This window comes from Rutilus rutilus (assembly GCF_951802725.1).
Source record: "Rutilus rutilus genome assembly, chromosome: 18".
Classification (NCBI taxonomy): domain Eukaryota; kingdom Metazoa; phylum Chordata; class Actinopteri; order Cypriniformes; family Leuciscidae; genus Rutilus; species Rutilus rutilus.
This window is the reverse complement of record NC_140231.1, coordinates 13,016,756-13,033,002: the sequence shown is the minus strand read 5'-3', so window position 1 is coordinate 13,033,002 and position 16,247 is coordinate 13,016,756. Positions and strand designations below refer to the sequence as shown.

General features: G+C 35.7%; 1 protein-coding gene across 3 annotated transcripts; it reads right to left on the bottom strand.

The window, feature by feature from the left end:
- Positions 1-1,686: 1,686 nt before the first annotated feature.
- Positions 1,687-14,433, bottom strand: aldh3a2b (aldehyde dehydrogenase 3 family, member A2b). Of its 3 annotated transcripts, none has more exons than XM_084387341.1 (11): positions 14,341-14,433; positions 11,416-11,578; positions 11,101-11,332; positions 6,435-6,520; positions 6,097-6,305; positions 4,914-5,031; positions 4,192-4,333; positions 3,925-4,091; positions 3,743-3,842; positions 3,385-3,623; positions 1,687-2,676 (listed from the first exon to the last, which is right to left on the bottom strand). In XM_084387341.1, the coding sequence occupies exons 2-11, from the start codon at positions 11,575-11,577 to the stop codon at positions 2,659-2,661; spliced, it is 1,473 nt and encodes a 490-aa protein (XP_084243467.1). In that variant the 5' UTR covers position 11,578; positions 14,341-14,433; the 3' UTR covers positions 1,687-2,658. The 3 variants fall into 3 exon arrangements, with proteins under 3 accessions (XP_084243467.1, XP_084243465.1, XP_084243466.1); XM_084387339.1 differs by lacking the exon at positions 14,341-14,433 and adding an exon at positions 12,842-13,020; XM_084387340.1 differs by lacking the exon at positions 14,341-14,433 and adding an exon at positions 12,827-12,977.
- Positions 14,434-16,247: the final 1,814 nt, after the last annotated feature.

Sequence of the window (16,247 nt, the reverse complement as noted above, 5' to 3'; positions counted from 1 at the left end):
TTTGTTTTATTCATATTTCGAATTAGTTTTAATTTGTAAATTTTTTTGTTATTTTTTTATGTTAAAGTTTTAGTCATTTGTATTATCATCATTATTTGTATTATTTTAAATATAATATGTCTATATAGTTTTATTTTTATTTAAAGTTTTACTTATTTTAGTACATCGAAGTGTTTTTGAGATAGGCCTACTATTAGCCTATTGTTTTCATTAATATTTTGATGTAGTTTTTATTTTAACTTTTTCATTTTCATTTTAATGTTTAGTCATTTTGCTGTATTTTTTTATTAGTTTTTTTTTTTAAGTGTTTTTAAAGTTAAGCTATATATATATTATACATATACATATATTAATATGTATACATATATTAATATATATAATATATATAAATATATATATATATATATATACATATATTAGTGCTGTCAAATCGATTAATCAAGATTAATCGCATCTAACATAAAAGTCTGTAAATATATAATATATATGTGTGTGTATATATATATATATACATATATATATATATATAAACGTGTACACACACGCATACACATACAAATCGCGATTAATCGCATCTAACATAAGTCTGTAAATATATAATAGGTGTGTGTATACAGTATGTGTTGTATATATGTATATGTATATATATAAATGCACATATATACAAACTTTTATGTTAGATGCAATTAATCACAATTAATCTGACAGCACTAATACATACACACACACACACACACACACACACATATATATATATATATCGATCACAGTTAACGTTTAAGTAACTAAATATTTTTTTTTATGGTTTTAGTTTTAATTTCCTATAATAACCCTGAATATAGTGATCCAAATTTAAGTTGAATTGAAACGGTTTGTCACGCTTAACGAAATCAACGAGACCAAGACACTGATGAACAAAAGATCTTTCCTCCTCCCCCGGTCACCTGTTTTACAGTATTAACAAAACAGCCTCAGTGTTGATGTTGATATTTGATACCTCAACACGTCCATAGGGCTCACAAGTCAAATGGTATGAAAAACATGTGTCTCAACAGAGAGAAGTATTCATTTATCACATGCGCTTTATATATCCATATTTTAAAACATCCCAAACACCCTCACAGTGGGTTACTTAAAGTGCATCTTCAGTACTGAATCTTGTCTTACTGGAGTGTGTAAATGTAGAAGCTTTTCGACAGTTTCATCGAAACAGGTTACATGCTGCAGAACCAGTTTTACTTCCTCGTTCCACAAAGCAATATTGGTTGACCTTAGACTCCTTGAATAGGCCATGTCAGCAGTAAAAAGCACAGAGCGTGTTCAGTTGATCTGCGTTAAACTCCATGTTAATGTCTCGTCAAGACATGACGCATTTATGCTCAGCTATTGTGACTCTTGTACAACCCTTCACAGAAAACTATGAGTGACTGAAAAAGTGCTTTTGTTTGCGTTTAAAAATGATTCATTTTAGTTAATGTGTCAGTGTGTCGATTTAATTGGAGTCATCCACAAGAAGGAGTACATGTGAGCATTTGTGTATTTGTGTAGGAGGACAACAAAGAGCCAGATAAAGGAAAGAAGAATAAAACGCAAACAGAAGCCATGACGAACATGACAGACATTCTTCCACCTGCTACACAGCCAGTGAGATGCCAGAAGCTACACAATTAAACTAGAAAGCCCACATGCAGCTGTGTAAAAACAAGTTTATTGTTACATTAAAAATTATTTCTGTGTGTCATAAAAGTATCTCAAAATCTATGGCATTACTATAAGGACTAAAAATGCTTTGATCCGTCAGATACATAACATTCATAATGTAGCATATATTATTAGAGTGAAATGGTTGTCAGGTATATTGTAGAAATATTTTTAGGAACACATTACATTTATGGTGCAGTTGGTCTGCTTTCTTAAAGATATAGTTCACCAAAATCACCCTCACGCTGGTGCAAACCCATATTGCAGTCCCCATATACTTGCATTGTGTGGAAAAAGAGCAGCGTTACAATTATTCAAAATTCCTTCATTTGTGTTTCAGAGAAAAGGGAAAGACAAACTGATTTGGGGCATCATGCGAGTGAGTGAGTGAACTATCCATTTTAAAATGAAACGTTCAGGATAACTATGTATTCTGTATTATATTCATCATATGAAACAATCCTTCATAAATAAATCTGGCGGAACCACATAACTGCAGCACAAACCGCTTGTTAAGCCTTCACAAAACTCACAGTTAGACTTGAAATGTGCATTTCTTTAAAATGCTGGACATCTTATTCAAAATACATATAAACACATAATTAGTGTGTTTATATATTGCTTAAGAAAAAAAAAATTATTAAATCTACTCTGAGTGACCTTAATTTCCTTCATTAAAAACATCCCATACATGGACAGGATGGCGAGCATCTGCATAAAAAAAAGTGTATTCTAAAATAAACACTGATTAAAGTGCTTCAGATATCATAATTAGCATTAAAACGGCATGTTAGTTTAAATGGCCTAAAATGCATCATTGTCATAATGATGGAAATGAATCATGGCCATGATAATATAACGAAGGCAAAGGAGAGAAGCAGCACTTCTGTAGGAGTTTTCCCCCCATCTGACCCAGGTCTTCTGAGTGGAGGTAAGATTTCTTCATATTGTTCATTATTAATCAGTATAGTTTCTCTGTAAAAACAACAAGAAGAGTCTGTCAGGAATCAAATGTTCATTGAGAGTTTTAGCTCTGACATCTGATTGGATGAGCCATGTGATTCTATTTTTAATCTATTTTTAAGATAATATTTATATATATATACAGTAGGATGTTATTAAACTATACCACTTGTTTATTTTGATAATTATTAATAATACATTTTATTCATTGAACACTGGTGTCTTCAATCATACTGGTATTTTATAAAAATATAATATCATATATATTTAATTATATAATTAATTATTATAATATACTATAATATAGAATAATATACAAAATATTATATATAAATCATGTTTATTTAATAATAAATGGAAACAATCTATACTAGTAATGTTAAAAAACATTATCAGTTGGTGGAAGAATTGCTTATTTTGATTATTATTAGTCATAAATTCTATTGAACATTGGTGTACTAGTGCTACTAGTATTGTTTTATAAAAATTATCAATATATTTTATATGTATAATAATATCTATATAACATATAATACAGTATATTAAATATCTATATATAAATAAAAATGATACTTTCGTAAAAAAAAACTTGTATGCTTATTTATACAAAAACAAATCCATAAAATACTAAATAATATCAAATGACTTCTTTTAGAAGTAGAAAAATAAAAATCTATGATGATAGTTTTAAAAATCGTATTTCACATGATGCTCAGTTACCTGTAAAATCACTGCAACAAAGACCGCCAGCAGAGCCAGCAGCGCCATGCGGCCCAGACTGCCAAAGTCGACGTGTTTGAGGATGAAAAAGCGTGCCCAGCCCAGCTTATCTGCTGTATGTGGTGGATAACGCATCTTATTCACCCCCTCCATCTTCAGCTGTTTGATCAGACAGCCGCGCAAGTGGCTCAAGTGGTCAAACCCGTACTTGCCATGATAGCGGCCCATCCCACTGTTACCTGCAGGGGGAGTCCAAGAGCTGAGCTACAGTACAGTCCACACATCAAAACATCACATGCATGAGACTCTCTGAAAAAAACAAAAGAAGTTTACTTAAAAAAAAACAAAAAGAACTCACCAACTCCACCAAACGGCAAGGAGCTTACAGAGAAGTGCATCAAACAGTCATTGGCCAACACTCCACCGCTAGAGGTCTCCGCTATCATGCGCTTGATCAGCTGTAATCAAAGAACAGATCTGTACCATTGTCTTAAGTAGAACATGATTTTTCTCTATATAATGAATGAATGATCCTTAAACCTTGTTGTCTGAAGAGAAGATGTACAAGGCAAGGGGCTTCTCTCTCTGGTTGATGAATTTGATGGCTTCATCTGCACCGCTCACTGTCAGGACGGGCAACAGAGGCCCGAAGATCTCATCCTGCATCACCTTGGCATCCGGCTTCACGTCCCTTAAAACTGTAGGAGCTGTGAAGATATCCATGTTGAATAAACACCTTATTCTGCAACACGGAAGTAAGCTATTTTCTGTTAGTGACTTAGCATTAGCAATGCAGCTAAAGTTTACCAATGTAGCACTCTGACTCGTCGTTTTCACCCCCCACAGCGACGCTGCTGCCCTCCAACAATGCCATCAGTCTCTTGAAGTGGCGCTCATTGATGATGCGTCCATAATCCAGACATTTTTTGGGGTCTTCGGTATAGAATTCCTGATCAACACAAATGAAGGCATGTATTGGCTTATTTTACATTTTATATTTATAGAATGTTAAATAGTGATAGATTTCATATATACATGAAATTTAATCATTTTCATCAAAATAAATTCTTTTTATTTGCTTATTTGCACTTTTTATTTAGACTTCACTAATTGCTTAAATTCCAATCCGTTCATATGAATGAATATATATATATATATATATATACAGTCTTTATATGTATATATATGAACAGAGTGGAATTTAAGCAATTATGGCCCACTAGGAAACAAACTTTCCTAACATATATACTAGTAATCCATACCTCAAACTTTTCATTGTTAGCCTTCTAAATCAATAGAATTATTGGTAACTCTTTACAATAAGATTAAATATTTTAATGATAGTTAATGCATAAGATATCATCAACTAATTATGATAAATAATTTATCTCAATAAAATATTTGTTATCACATTTAATGTTAATTTATAAATATGCTATTGTTAGTTCATGTTAGTTTAAAATGCATTTACTGTTAACATTTGTATCAATACAAATGAACTTTCATTCACAAATAACCTACATACATACTTTAATATTCTTCTTGATCTCTTCAATCACTCTGTCTTGTATACTGGGGTCACACAGTATGTAGTCCGGAGCAATGCAGGTCTGACCACAGTTTGAATACTTCCCCCATGCAATACGCCTGTAATGTCACAGAGAACACGTGTTCAAAATCATTTCACCGATTCATTGCATACAAACATTCAAGATTAATAGAGTGCATTAGTGCCCGCCCACTTTTTCAGCGGCGTTGGTTCCGGAAGTATTTTTTCCATTCATTTCTCCCATAGGCATTTCACAAAAGGCTTCGACCAAGCCAGTCAGCTACGAGGTGAATCATAACATTTCAAACTTTTGATTTGAAGCAAAAGTATTTGAAAATCAGACAAAAATTCAAAGGTAAAAGACTGTGTACTTAACGACTTTAGTGAAAGAAAGAACCACAATCCCATGAAGCATTGCAAACAGCGAACAAATTAAAAACGATTGCGAAATAAAAAAATACTAATTCAAAATGTTGATTATATATAACAATAAATAATAAATTCAAGTATTTTGAGAGCATAGGAAGAACGACTTGATTACGTCATTTGGTGAGATCTTTTGGTGCGTTTTACTTATTTCGACTCTGATTGGTGGAATTTTCTGTACAGCATCATGGGTAATGTAGTTCTTCACCACGAATTTCGCTGTTAAAGGAATAGTTCACTTAAAAATGAAAATTCTGTCATCATTTACTCACCCTCAAGTTGTTTCAAACCTGTATGAATTTCTTTCTTCTGCTGAACACAAAGGAAGATATTTTAATGAATGTCGGTAACCAAACAGTTGATGGACCCCACTGACTTCCATAGTATATTTTTCCTACTAAAAATGTTGTAATCTGTTTCAACAGTTTGGTCTCTGACATTCTTCAAAATATCTTCTTTTGTGTTCAGCAGAAGAAAGAAATTCATACAGGTTTGAAACAACTTGAGGGTGAGTAAATGATGACAGAATTTTCATTTTTAAGTAAACTATTCCTTTAAACACGATTCTTTTAAAACTAAGTTTATAATAATGTAGCAAATACTATCGATTAACAACCTCATAGCTCACAGTAAAACTGTCTTTAAAGGTTTCCGAGTTGTCGTCAAAAATCGATTTCCCTATGGAGAGTCGAATGGAGTTTTTACTTCCGGAGTCCGACTGTTGTAAATGGACTGACCGGCATGCGACGGCGAGGTCACAGTTGTTGTCGATGTAGCACGGGCTCTTTCCGCCCAGCTCCAGAGTGGACGGGGTTAAGTGTTTCGCAGCAGCCTCCATGATGATTTTACCCACTGTACCGTTCCCAGTGTAGAAGATGTGATCAAACCGCTGCTTGAGCAGCTCTTGGGTCTCTGTCACCCCACCGGTGACAACAGGGTACAACTCCTGAGATTAGCACCATCAGTATGAATAAATTGCACTGTATACTAATTCAAATGTATATACTATCCTTTTTATTTGGTTAATTTAAATTATAAACCAATTTGTTATAGAAATGTATGAAAGAAATCTTACTTTGTCCAAGTACAGTGGTAAGAGATCCTCCATTACTTTGGAAGTGTGAGAACTGACTTCAGATGGCTTGATCACAGCTGCATTACCTGTCAAATTACATAGTATTAATTATAATATGACAATATTATTATCAATTTTCTTAAATATTGACAGGCGTTTTGTATCTCCACATGTTAACTTAGTAACACCCACTGATCTATATAAATTATAGACTATAAAAAAAATATGATCTGTAATAACTTTTAACACAAACACTTCAAATTTATCTCTGTTTTGCAAACCTGACTTTTCACTTAGTAAACGGTGACTAACATTCTTCAAGACAGATAACAGACAGAGGGATAACAGCTGAAGCTATCTCTGTATATAGTGATAGTGAGTTCAAAAGAGCAAATACAGCATTTTCAAAAAACTTGCAAATAATGTGCATAAGTTAATTCATGCATTATTCTCAAAATGGGACAATAAATAAATAAATAGTTTTAAAATCTAAAGTATTTCTAGGGGTTATTTTTGCAAGTGCTGACATTGTTGATAGTGACTAAGGGAAAGGGACAGCACTGTACTTTGGTCTGTTGGCACAGGGCAGTTTCACATAAGTAGGACAAAGTACAGAGTAACACAGTTATCCTTAAATGTGCTCTTCATTTATGTTACTAAAATGTTTGTTTTTTCCATCTACACTATAAAAACTGAGGAGGAGAAGATGTAAAACCGATTGTTCAGACAAATGCCTCATATTTAATGTTTTAAAGTGGGTGGAGAATGTACAGTCACATACACTGGGGTTCATAAGTCTCAGACCACAATGGTCAGATGGTCACATCTGGTATTCAAAATCTAAATTAAGCACTTTTGACATTTTAAAAAGTTATGATGTAAATAATTAAGAAATATTTTAAATGCTTGATTATATTTAGATCACTAATTAAATCAGCAAATTTAATCAGTGCTGATGAATAACACAATTATCAGGTTTTGCACATTTTTGTGGTTCATGCAGCTCTAGTGCTGCTATTATTAAAGGTGCAGTATGTTATTTCTCAAAGTCTTTGCTGAACATAGTTGATATTTGAAATCAACACAAACAAACACACCCCTCTCTTCATTGCTCAGCCTCTAAAGCTCACCCTCCAATGCTAACCGCCCTGCTCTGAGTCAGCCTCGAACCCCGATCGCTGGCATGCGAGGCCGATGCAACAAGGACAAGGACCCTAAAGAGTAAACACTGCATTCTCTAGCAGTCATCAGTCTGCACAACTCTCACTAGCTGGTCTCCTCACACACGCAATGCAAGAGTGGAAGTCTGTGTATCGTAGCAGAAGCGCAACAAAATAATGCTTCGCGAAAAATAAAGCGAAGATGATGAACGAACGACAAGGAAGCACAAAAAATTAACATACATAGACAAGAGTAAATACAAACAAGAGTTGGTTGTTAGTTGTGTGATGGATTTTTAATAGATAAGATAGTAAACTAAATTTTAATCTTACCATGATATTAAAGGATTAGTTCACTTTCAAACAAAATTTTGCGGATAATTTACTCACCCCGATGTCATCCAAGATATCCATGTCTTTCTTTCATTAGTCGAAAAGAAATTAAGATTTTTGAGGAAAACATTCCAGGATTTTTCTCCATATAATGGACTTCAATGGCAACCAACTATACCAATGTTCAAAGAAGGTTCAAATGTCCGTCTCAATGCAGCTTCAACGTCTCGACACGATCCCAGTCGAGAAATAAGGGTCTTATTTAGCGAAACGATCGTTAATTTTCAAAAAAAAAAAAATATATATATATATATACTTTTTAACCACAAATGCTCCATCTCTGAGATGTGCCCATAGACAGTAAAAGAAATGGACACAGCGACCCCATTGGATTCAACGGAGAAAAGTGAAGTCAATTAGAAGCACTCACTTCCTGATGGCTGACCGTACTGCACAGACTCAAACTGAGCTTGACGACGTAGATGTGACGTGAGCAACCTGTCTGTCTTCTAGTAGCTGTGCCAAGAGAAATCTGAATCATTCCCTTCCGAAACTTGCAGAGACGGAGAGCGTGAGTAGGAGGTGTCCATGAGCTAGGAGCAGGAGCAACTTTTGCTAGGTATTCTGATGAATTATTTTGTCATTTTGCCTCCACGTCCCCCCGATTGCCCGCAAGCTTCTCCTCCTGTCCATACGGTAATTTCTCTACTGTGCGACAGAGAGTCGCGTGGTTATGACGCAATCGTTAGCCTATTTTTACAAAAACTGTAACGGGTTTACATAACGGGGCCATAACGATACAAGGTAATGGAGCCTTTTATACATTTTCGTGTTTCTTTAGAAATAAATCATGGACAAATGGAGTCTTTAAACGCCTCAGATGTAAAGTTATTCGCTGTCAAAGTGACGCCAAAATGAATGGGAGTCAATGGATTGCTAACCGCAGGTGATGGTCTGCTAATCAATGGCGGCACCCGGGGAAGCTTCAGTTTTTTATGAAACATTGGCCCCCTGGATGTGCCACGCATTGCGTCATCACGTTGGAAGGGTCACGCGTCACGTCATCTATCGACATGGATATCTTGGATGACATTGGGGTGAGTAAATTATCAGCAAAAAAATGTTTGAAAGTGAACTAATCCTTTAACAATTCTAACATATTAACCTTACTTCCCCTTTTGGTCTAACATTCTAACATCTGTCCTTTTGGATAGAACATACTAAAACGTTCTGTTCTTTGTCTATTTGTGTTATGGAGAATTCTCAAGTGCTGACCATGACAAAATCAAAAATACACTGTCTGTATTATGTCATGATATATTGAGTAATCAACTGAGTTCTTAACCCTTTACAATGATTTTTTGTTTATGCCAGTACCAAGGGTAAAAAAGTGGGGGCTTGCTTTACCAATTGAACCAATCATATTGATAGAAGGTGACATGAGTTAAATCATGAGTTAGTCACTTGATCTTATTTGTTGTGTCTGTCTTTATCCTATAAAACCTGATGTATTCCATTTGCTGGTGGGATTCTCTCTGAAATTTGTCTGAGAACGTCCGGCCGTGCTTCTTCTTGGGGGAGATTCTCTAAGAACTGCTCGGGAAACTCTCCCGGCCGTGATTTAAGCATCTAAAGGACTTTTGCTGAAGTCTGTCTGGTTATTATTGTTGCGCAGCAGGTTAGTTAAGGGAACAAGTTAGGGATTACTGACTCGGCCGACGTCGACTGAGACGAGACCCAGAGAAACTAACGTCGACTGTAGACGTTCGGGGACGTCGATTGTAGACGAGACCCAGGTAGACTAAACGTCGACTGTAGACGTTCGGGGACGTCGATTGTAGACGAGACCCAGAGAAACTAACGTCGACTGTAGACGTTCGGGGATGTCGATTGTAGAAGAGACCCAGGTAGACTTAGGTCAGGTGCGAAATAGGTTTAGGAAAAATCTACCACGATTTGGCGGGCCATTCCAGGAGTCCTCTGAATCTCCCTCTGTCGGTGGACGGGGACGATGAACCACGTTGTCTTCATTCTGCCAGGGACCATTCCAGACGGGCTAAAATAGCTTAAGGTTAAGGTAGGAAGACAGACTTCACACTTTAAAATGCTTCTAAATTAATTAAAAGGTTTAATTTTGGATTCTGTTAAGTAAAATTTTGAAGAAAACTGGTGAACACATTTAAAATATTTAAGAGTTGAATATGTTTTTCCCTTGGCTATTAAGGGCAATGATTATGGTTAAATTCAACCAAATTGGTTGTGTGAGAGTGCGCCCAGAAAGCTGTTAATGAAACTTTGTTCCTGCAAATAGCAACTTGTCATGCTGGAAACCAGATTTGGGAGGGAAAATACCCCGAGATGCTGTGGTAATGCAACTTTGTGTGAGCACATGGCTTGTGATTTGTTTTACTGGCCATGTGCTTGTGTTTTTTGTCATGTTTGGTGTGGGCACATGGCTTGTCATGTGTTTCCTTGAGCCATGTGCTCACACAAAATGAGACAACAAGAAAGCACACAGCTAGTGAAAAACACAAGTTGCGTGCTACACAGTACAGCAGCTCCAGACGAACAATGACACTCAAACCCAGTGTTACTCACGTATGGAGCGGAATCAAAGCAACCTCTGTGTCTGTTTTCAGGCCTTTCGCTTAGCTCTCTCCAGCGCTGGACAGCTTTTCTAATATTAACACTAAAGCTCTTTCCTGATCATAACCCAATATTCTTATGAGCTTTTATATTTTGTAATGTCTCTCAGCCATCCTTCTTTCTACAGTCTTTCTTCAAATCTCCCTCTTGCTTGTTCTCTCTCCTACACTGTTTCCTAATGCTGCTTGGCTACAAGTTTGTTGTTGTGTCGGTCTGACCAACTTTCAAACAGCGTTTTTCAAATTGTTATTAGTGACACCGGTGGCCGTTAAGTAAACTGCAGCTAGCAACTTTTTTCACACACAACATACAAGAGACTGAACGTTCCCAAAGACTATAGAATTACACAAGACGCGTCACTCGTATTGTTTTGAATGTGGAAAAGTGCAACGCTCAATATGGTGGAATAAGTCCCGCCTTCTAAATAATAGCCAATCGCGATTGGTGAAGTCATCGCGTCACTGCAGCTGCCGTTAGAAGCTCCGGTTCCTATAGAAACAGTCAGACGCACACTTCCACTCGATTACCTGCTGCTATAGCTCCAATGAGGGGCCCGATGGTGACTGCCCAGGGGTAGTTCCAGGCCCCAATGACCAGCACTACTCCCAGGGGCTCAGGCTGGATGTAGACCTGGTCTGAGATGGTCATCATGCTCTTGCTCACGGGTCGAGGAGCTGCCCAATCTTTCAGATTTCTCACAGCCAGGTTAATCTCACTCTCCAGACCCAGAGTCTCATACAAAGGAGTTCCAAATTCACTCTGTCGCCAAATATATAAAGCAAATATCACATAAGCAAACAGAGTTTAGAAGTGGACAATACACAAGTGGATGGGTCACCAACCCTTCTGAGATCCTTTTTGAGGCCCTCTGCGATTTCATTCTGTCGTTCTCTGACAAAACGCAGCAGGTTTTTTAGCTGTGTAATGCGGTACTCCAGTGATTTGCTCCGGCCGGTGAGAAAGGCCTTCCTGGCACGCTCCACTACTTTCTGCTCTCGAGACATACTGTGAAAGGGGAAGTCATTCATTTCACTCTGGTTACAATTCTGTCACATTGAGGTAAACTTCACACAATGATCTCATGTCAAGTCAAGTCACCTTCATTTATATAGCACTTTTCACAATATAAATTGTTTCAAAGCAGCTTTACAGTGATAATAGGAAATTAAAGTAACAGAGATTGTTTTGGCTTTACAGCAGCTCTAGAATAAAGTTATTGTCCAGCTAAAGTTAGTTTTGATTGATTCATATATTATAAGTAAGGGCCAAGTATAACATCTATAATGGTTTGACATCTGAGCCCTTGAAAAGTGAATGTGGAACAAACAAATCTTTCCACAACTGTTGCATAATATCAGAAATCAGATGAAAGCTCATGACCCAAAACTGTTCTTCCTAAAGACATTATGACACAGTGGTCTCTGCATGTTTAAAATGTTTTCAAAATCATCCCATAACATCTATTCTCTTTTAATGATTTAACTTCTGTCATTTCTACTTAGTTTTCAGAGTTTCATGAGCAGTTCAATTCAAAGTGGCTGAAAAAGTGCAAAGAGCTTATCGCTGCAGTTTATAACTTTGACACCACTTTGATTAAATAATCACTTTTCTGATCATTTAATAATCGAAATTAAATATATAATAAATAATCTAAATAAAATATACTACTAAGTTAATAATAATACTATACTACTACAATAATAACAATAATGATTGTTATTATTACTAGCCTATACAGTAGTATTTATTACAATTATGTAATTAATAAATACCTGTAGATGAATAGTAACGAATAGTTACTAATTAAGTAATCAAATGATAAAATAACCAATACTGTCATAAAAATATACAATAGTTAATAGAAAATAATAACTGTGTAAGTTAACGTTTGTACGTGACAGGAATGCACCGAAGAAGTTATGCAACACACATAGCGGGATATGAGACTGTCATACTAATGCGTGCATGCAGAAACACAATGAAATAAAGCATTTATTAGCCGTCCAAAGTGTTTCATATTACAACTCCTTTCTGAATAAGATTAACGTTACATGTCTATATGCGCTTAATCTCTCATTGTCTTGCGCAGTTGCAATTACAAGTTTATAACAGGCTGGAATCGCAGGAGAAGAAACGTGATGAAACAGGTTCAATTTCCTTGTAACGTTACAATATATACACGACATCGCTGCAGTCGAAGCCTCATCGAACATCGATTAATAAGCTTTCGAGAAGGACAACGAAAAGCCTTACGTTTCAGTATATTACCTTCACAGTGCGTCCAGTCCTTTCGCTGTATATGCTATGTGGCGATCAGATAAAGCCTCCGGATCAGATAGCTCAGTTAAGCTGAACGATTGTAAACATTAAACACTACAGTTCCGTTAACAGTCGAGGCTGGAGCGGAGGGGGCGGAGTCTCGAGAGTGGGCGTGGCCACGTCGCCCTGAGGCAGTGTATTTAGGTACAATAAACACACTCACAAAGGATTGACAAAGGATCAGAGCATGCAACGCTGCATTTGGGTTAGGCTATTGCGTCAGATATCATATTCTCAGAATTATGCCTAACCTACTCTATGAGCTTTATTCTTGGCCAATTGAAAAAAACAATTACAAAAAGGGAAGTCAGATTTTGTCAGTGAAATATTGCACAGTTGTACAATGTAACAATGTAAAGGCAACTGTATTAATTATTTTTATGGGTCGAGTCAATGACAGAAAAATGAGACTGTGCTCTCCCAGTGGTCACAAATGTGACTACTTGCATGACTATTTGTCCTGTGAGCATTTATATGAGTAATCTTATATTAATATATTACTTAAATTTAACACATTTTGTAGCTGTATGTGTATGTCATGTTTTAAATGGAGCTTTGATATTAATCTTATCTGTCAGTGGAGCAAACTGTAGTTAAAGGGATAGTTTACTCACCCTCATGTTCTTCCAAACCGGTGTGAGTTTCTTTCTTCTGTTGAACACATAAAAGAAGATATTTTGAAGAATGTTGGTAACCAGACAATTGATAGACCCCATTGACTTCCATTGTAGGAAAAAAAGTCAATGGCTAACGTCAACTGTCTGATTACCAACATTCTTCAAAATATATTCTTTTGTGTTCAACAGAAGAAAGAAACTTATACAGGTTTGGAACAACTTGAGGAAGAGTAAGTGATGACATAATTTTCATTTTTTGGGTGTACTATCCCTTTAAACAGTGCCAATTATACAACAATTTAACACCATGTCAACATGTTCACATGAAAACAAGACAGCTTATGATACATCAACAACTCTTTTTAAACCCTTCAAACTTAAAAAATAAACTACAGAAGAATTTGCTGATCATATTAAACAGTTTGGTTCTGCAAAGCTAATCGTTCAACATTTAAAGCAATACAGTATTTAGGATTTCTTTTGTGCCTTTTTTTGGACTTAAGTCCTCTACATTTTTAATGGTCAGCAGGAAGCAAACCGCATGTTAATTGGTCACTTTTCATGCCAGTCACTCTTAACAGTGTTTTACCTTGTTGCTACAGACTCTAGAGTTATTGTGTGTCATACATTTTTTTAAGAAGCTAAATTATAATTATTAGAATTATAGAATTCAACTAATAAACTGCTTTTCAAATTGAAACAGCAGCTGTGAAAACAGTTCCTCGTCCACCAGGATCTGTGCATAATCTATCATAGCTCCTTCTCTTTCAGGTGGATCTCAGTGGCACAATTTTGGCTTTGTATCAAAAATTCTTCTCAGTAGCACTATACCTCTAAAGTATGAAAACTGGCTGAACTCCTTGAAATATTTCCCCAAACTGACAGACTAAATGGCAGATGTCTCCACATCAAACAAAGAGCCGGCCTCAGGTGTTTGCGGACTGTGAAGGGAGAGGAACACAGCTGCCATGACACGTCATTTGCACCATTGTGACACTACTGTTGCCCTGGGCACAGGAAAAGACAGAAGATCCATTGGAAGGAAAATATATGAATGCAAACACACACATTCCCACATACCAGGCATATACTGTATGGACTCATGCACTGGGTAGACAAATACATTTTGTACAAGGACATCAAACCATAATGTATAGAACCATGATAGCAGGCAGTTATGATATAGTTAATTAGGAAGTATGTTAAGCGTGATGTTGCTATCAGCATTCTTCGTGTTATCTGAGACTTTACCCATTCAGAATAAGCCTCTAATAAAAGTGAGTTATAGCTTTTATTAGAGGATATCATATGCTTGAAACTTGTGTAATTGTATATGTGCACTTGTAGCATGCATCAAATCTTAAAGGCATATTTGAAAAAACTGTACTTGCAGATAATATTAATGAGATAAAAAAGGCCCCTTAAGTATAAAAAGAATACACTTTCATGATAATGTTTCAGTACAATTTTAGGAAGTGCATTATTTTGATCTGTTGACTAACATACTTGATTATAATGTTAGCTGTAGTGTGTTATTTGACATTACATTTAACATTATAATCAAGTAGGTTAAGGTTAAGTTGAAATTTAGTATTTAAAAGCATACACTGTAAATGTGCTAAACTGCAACTTCATCATTAAAAATGTGTAATTGCAAATATATTTAAATGCATGGCAAGTTTCAATATGGCAACACTTTATATTAAGGTGCCCTTTGTTACAATGTCATTTTACATTTAGGCTAAGTACTGAGTAATATTAATATATCTACATGTACTTACTATAGGGTTAGTGTTAGGACTGGGTTTAGTTAAGGGTTAGTTGTATAATTTATTGTTAGGAACTACATGTGTAACAAGGACACTGTAAAATAAAGTGTTACCCAATTTTTGAAGTCTATTTTAGTTGACCATAAATGCTTGTCAGTAAATTCAGCAGTACACTTTAACCATGTTTTAAAGACAATAGAAGTAATTATGAAATTACTTATAAAGATGTAAGTCCTACTTAGTGGGTCAAAAAGCACCCTTAAAGGGTTAAAGGGTCAACCAAAACTGAGAAGTATATATAATAATTTACTCACCCTAAAGCCATCCTCAGTAGGCTATATAACTTTCTTCTTTCAGCCGAACACAATCAGAATTAGAGGTCACTTTCCGGTCGGAACTAGACTCACGTACGGCCGTTACTGGGTGATTATAGTTTATAAAGATGGATATTTTTCGAACAAAAACACATTACTTTGCCTCAGAAGGCATTTGTTAACCCCTTACTTTTATGATGGATGGATGCATTTTTTCGGGCTTCAAAATCTTACCATTCGATCCCATTATAAAGCTTGGAAGAGCCATAGTTATAGTATTTAATATAACTCAGACTGTGTTTGGCTAAAAGAAGAAAGTCATATACACCTATGGCTTGAGGGTGAGTAAATTATGGGATATTTTTCAGTTTTGATTGAACTAACCCATTAAGTTCAACTAATTGCATTTAATATATGTTTAAACTGTAAATAACATGAAATGAAGAGTCTGAAAACATTACATCATTACAACTTTAGGCTACTTACTATAGGCTTATATTACAACATTAGGGTAGAGTGGGGGAAAACGCCCCCCTGGGGTAAAACGCCCCCCACCTGTTTTTCCCAAAATAACCACTAAAAGTAGTCAAGATACATTTTTACTGTTGCTATGCACTACGTTGATAACGGGGATATACAAATCTCTATGGATAAG

What these genes read in the sequence shown, in the direction of transcription:
- aldh3a2b (XM_084387341.1), bottom strand. Translation starts at nt 11,577, where the DNA reads ATGTCTCGAGAGCAGAAAGTAGTGGAGCGTGCCAGGAAGGCCTTTCTC. An exon ending in TCAAAAAGGATCTCAGAAGG is followed by an intron (nt 11,333 to 11,415) that starts GTTGGTGACCCA and finishes ATTTGGCGACAG; the next exon opens with AGTGAATTTGGAACTCCTTT. An exon ending in CGAGTCAGAGTGCTACATTG is followed by an intron (nt 4,092 to 4,191) that starts GTAAACTTTAGC and finishes ATATCTTCACAG; the next exon opens with CTCCTACAGTTTTAAGGGAC.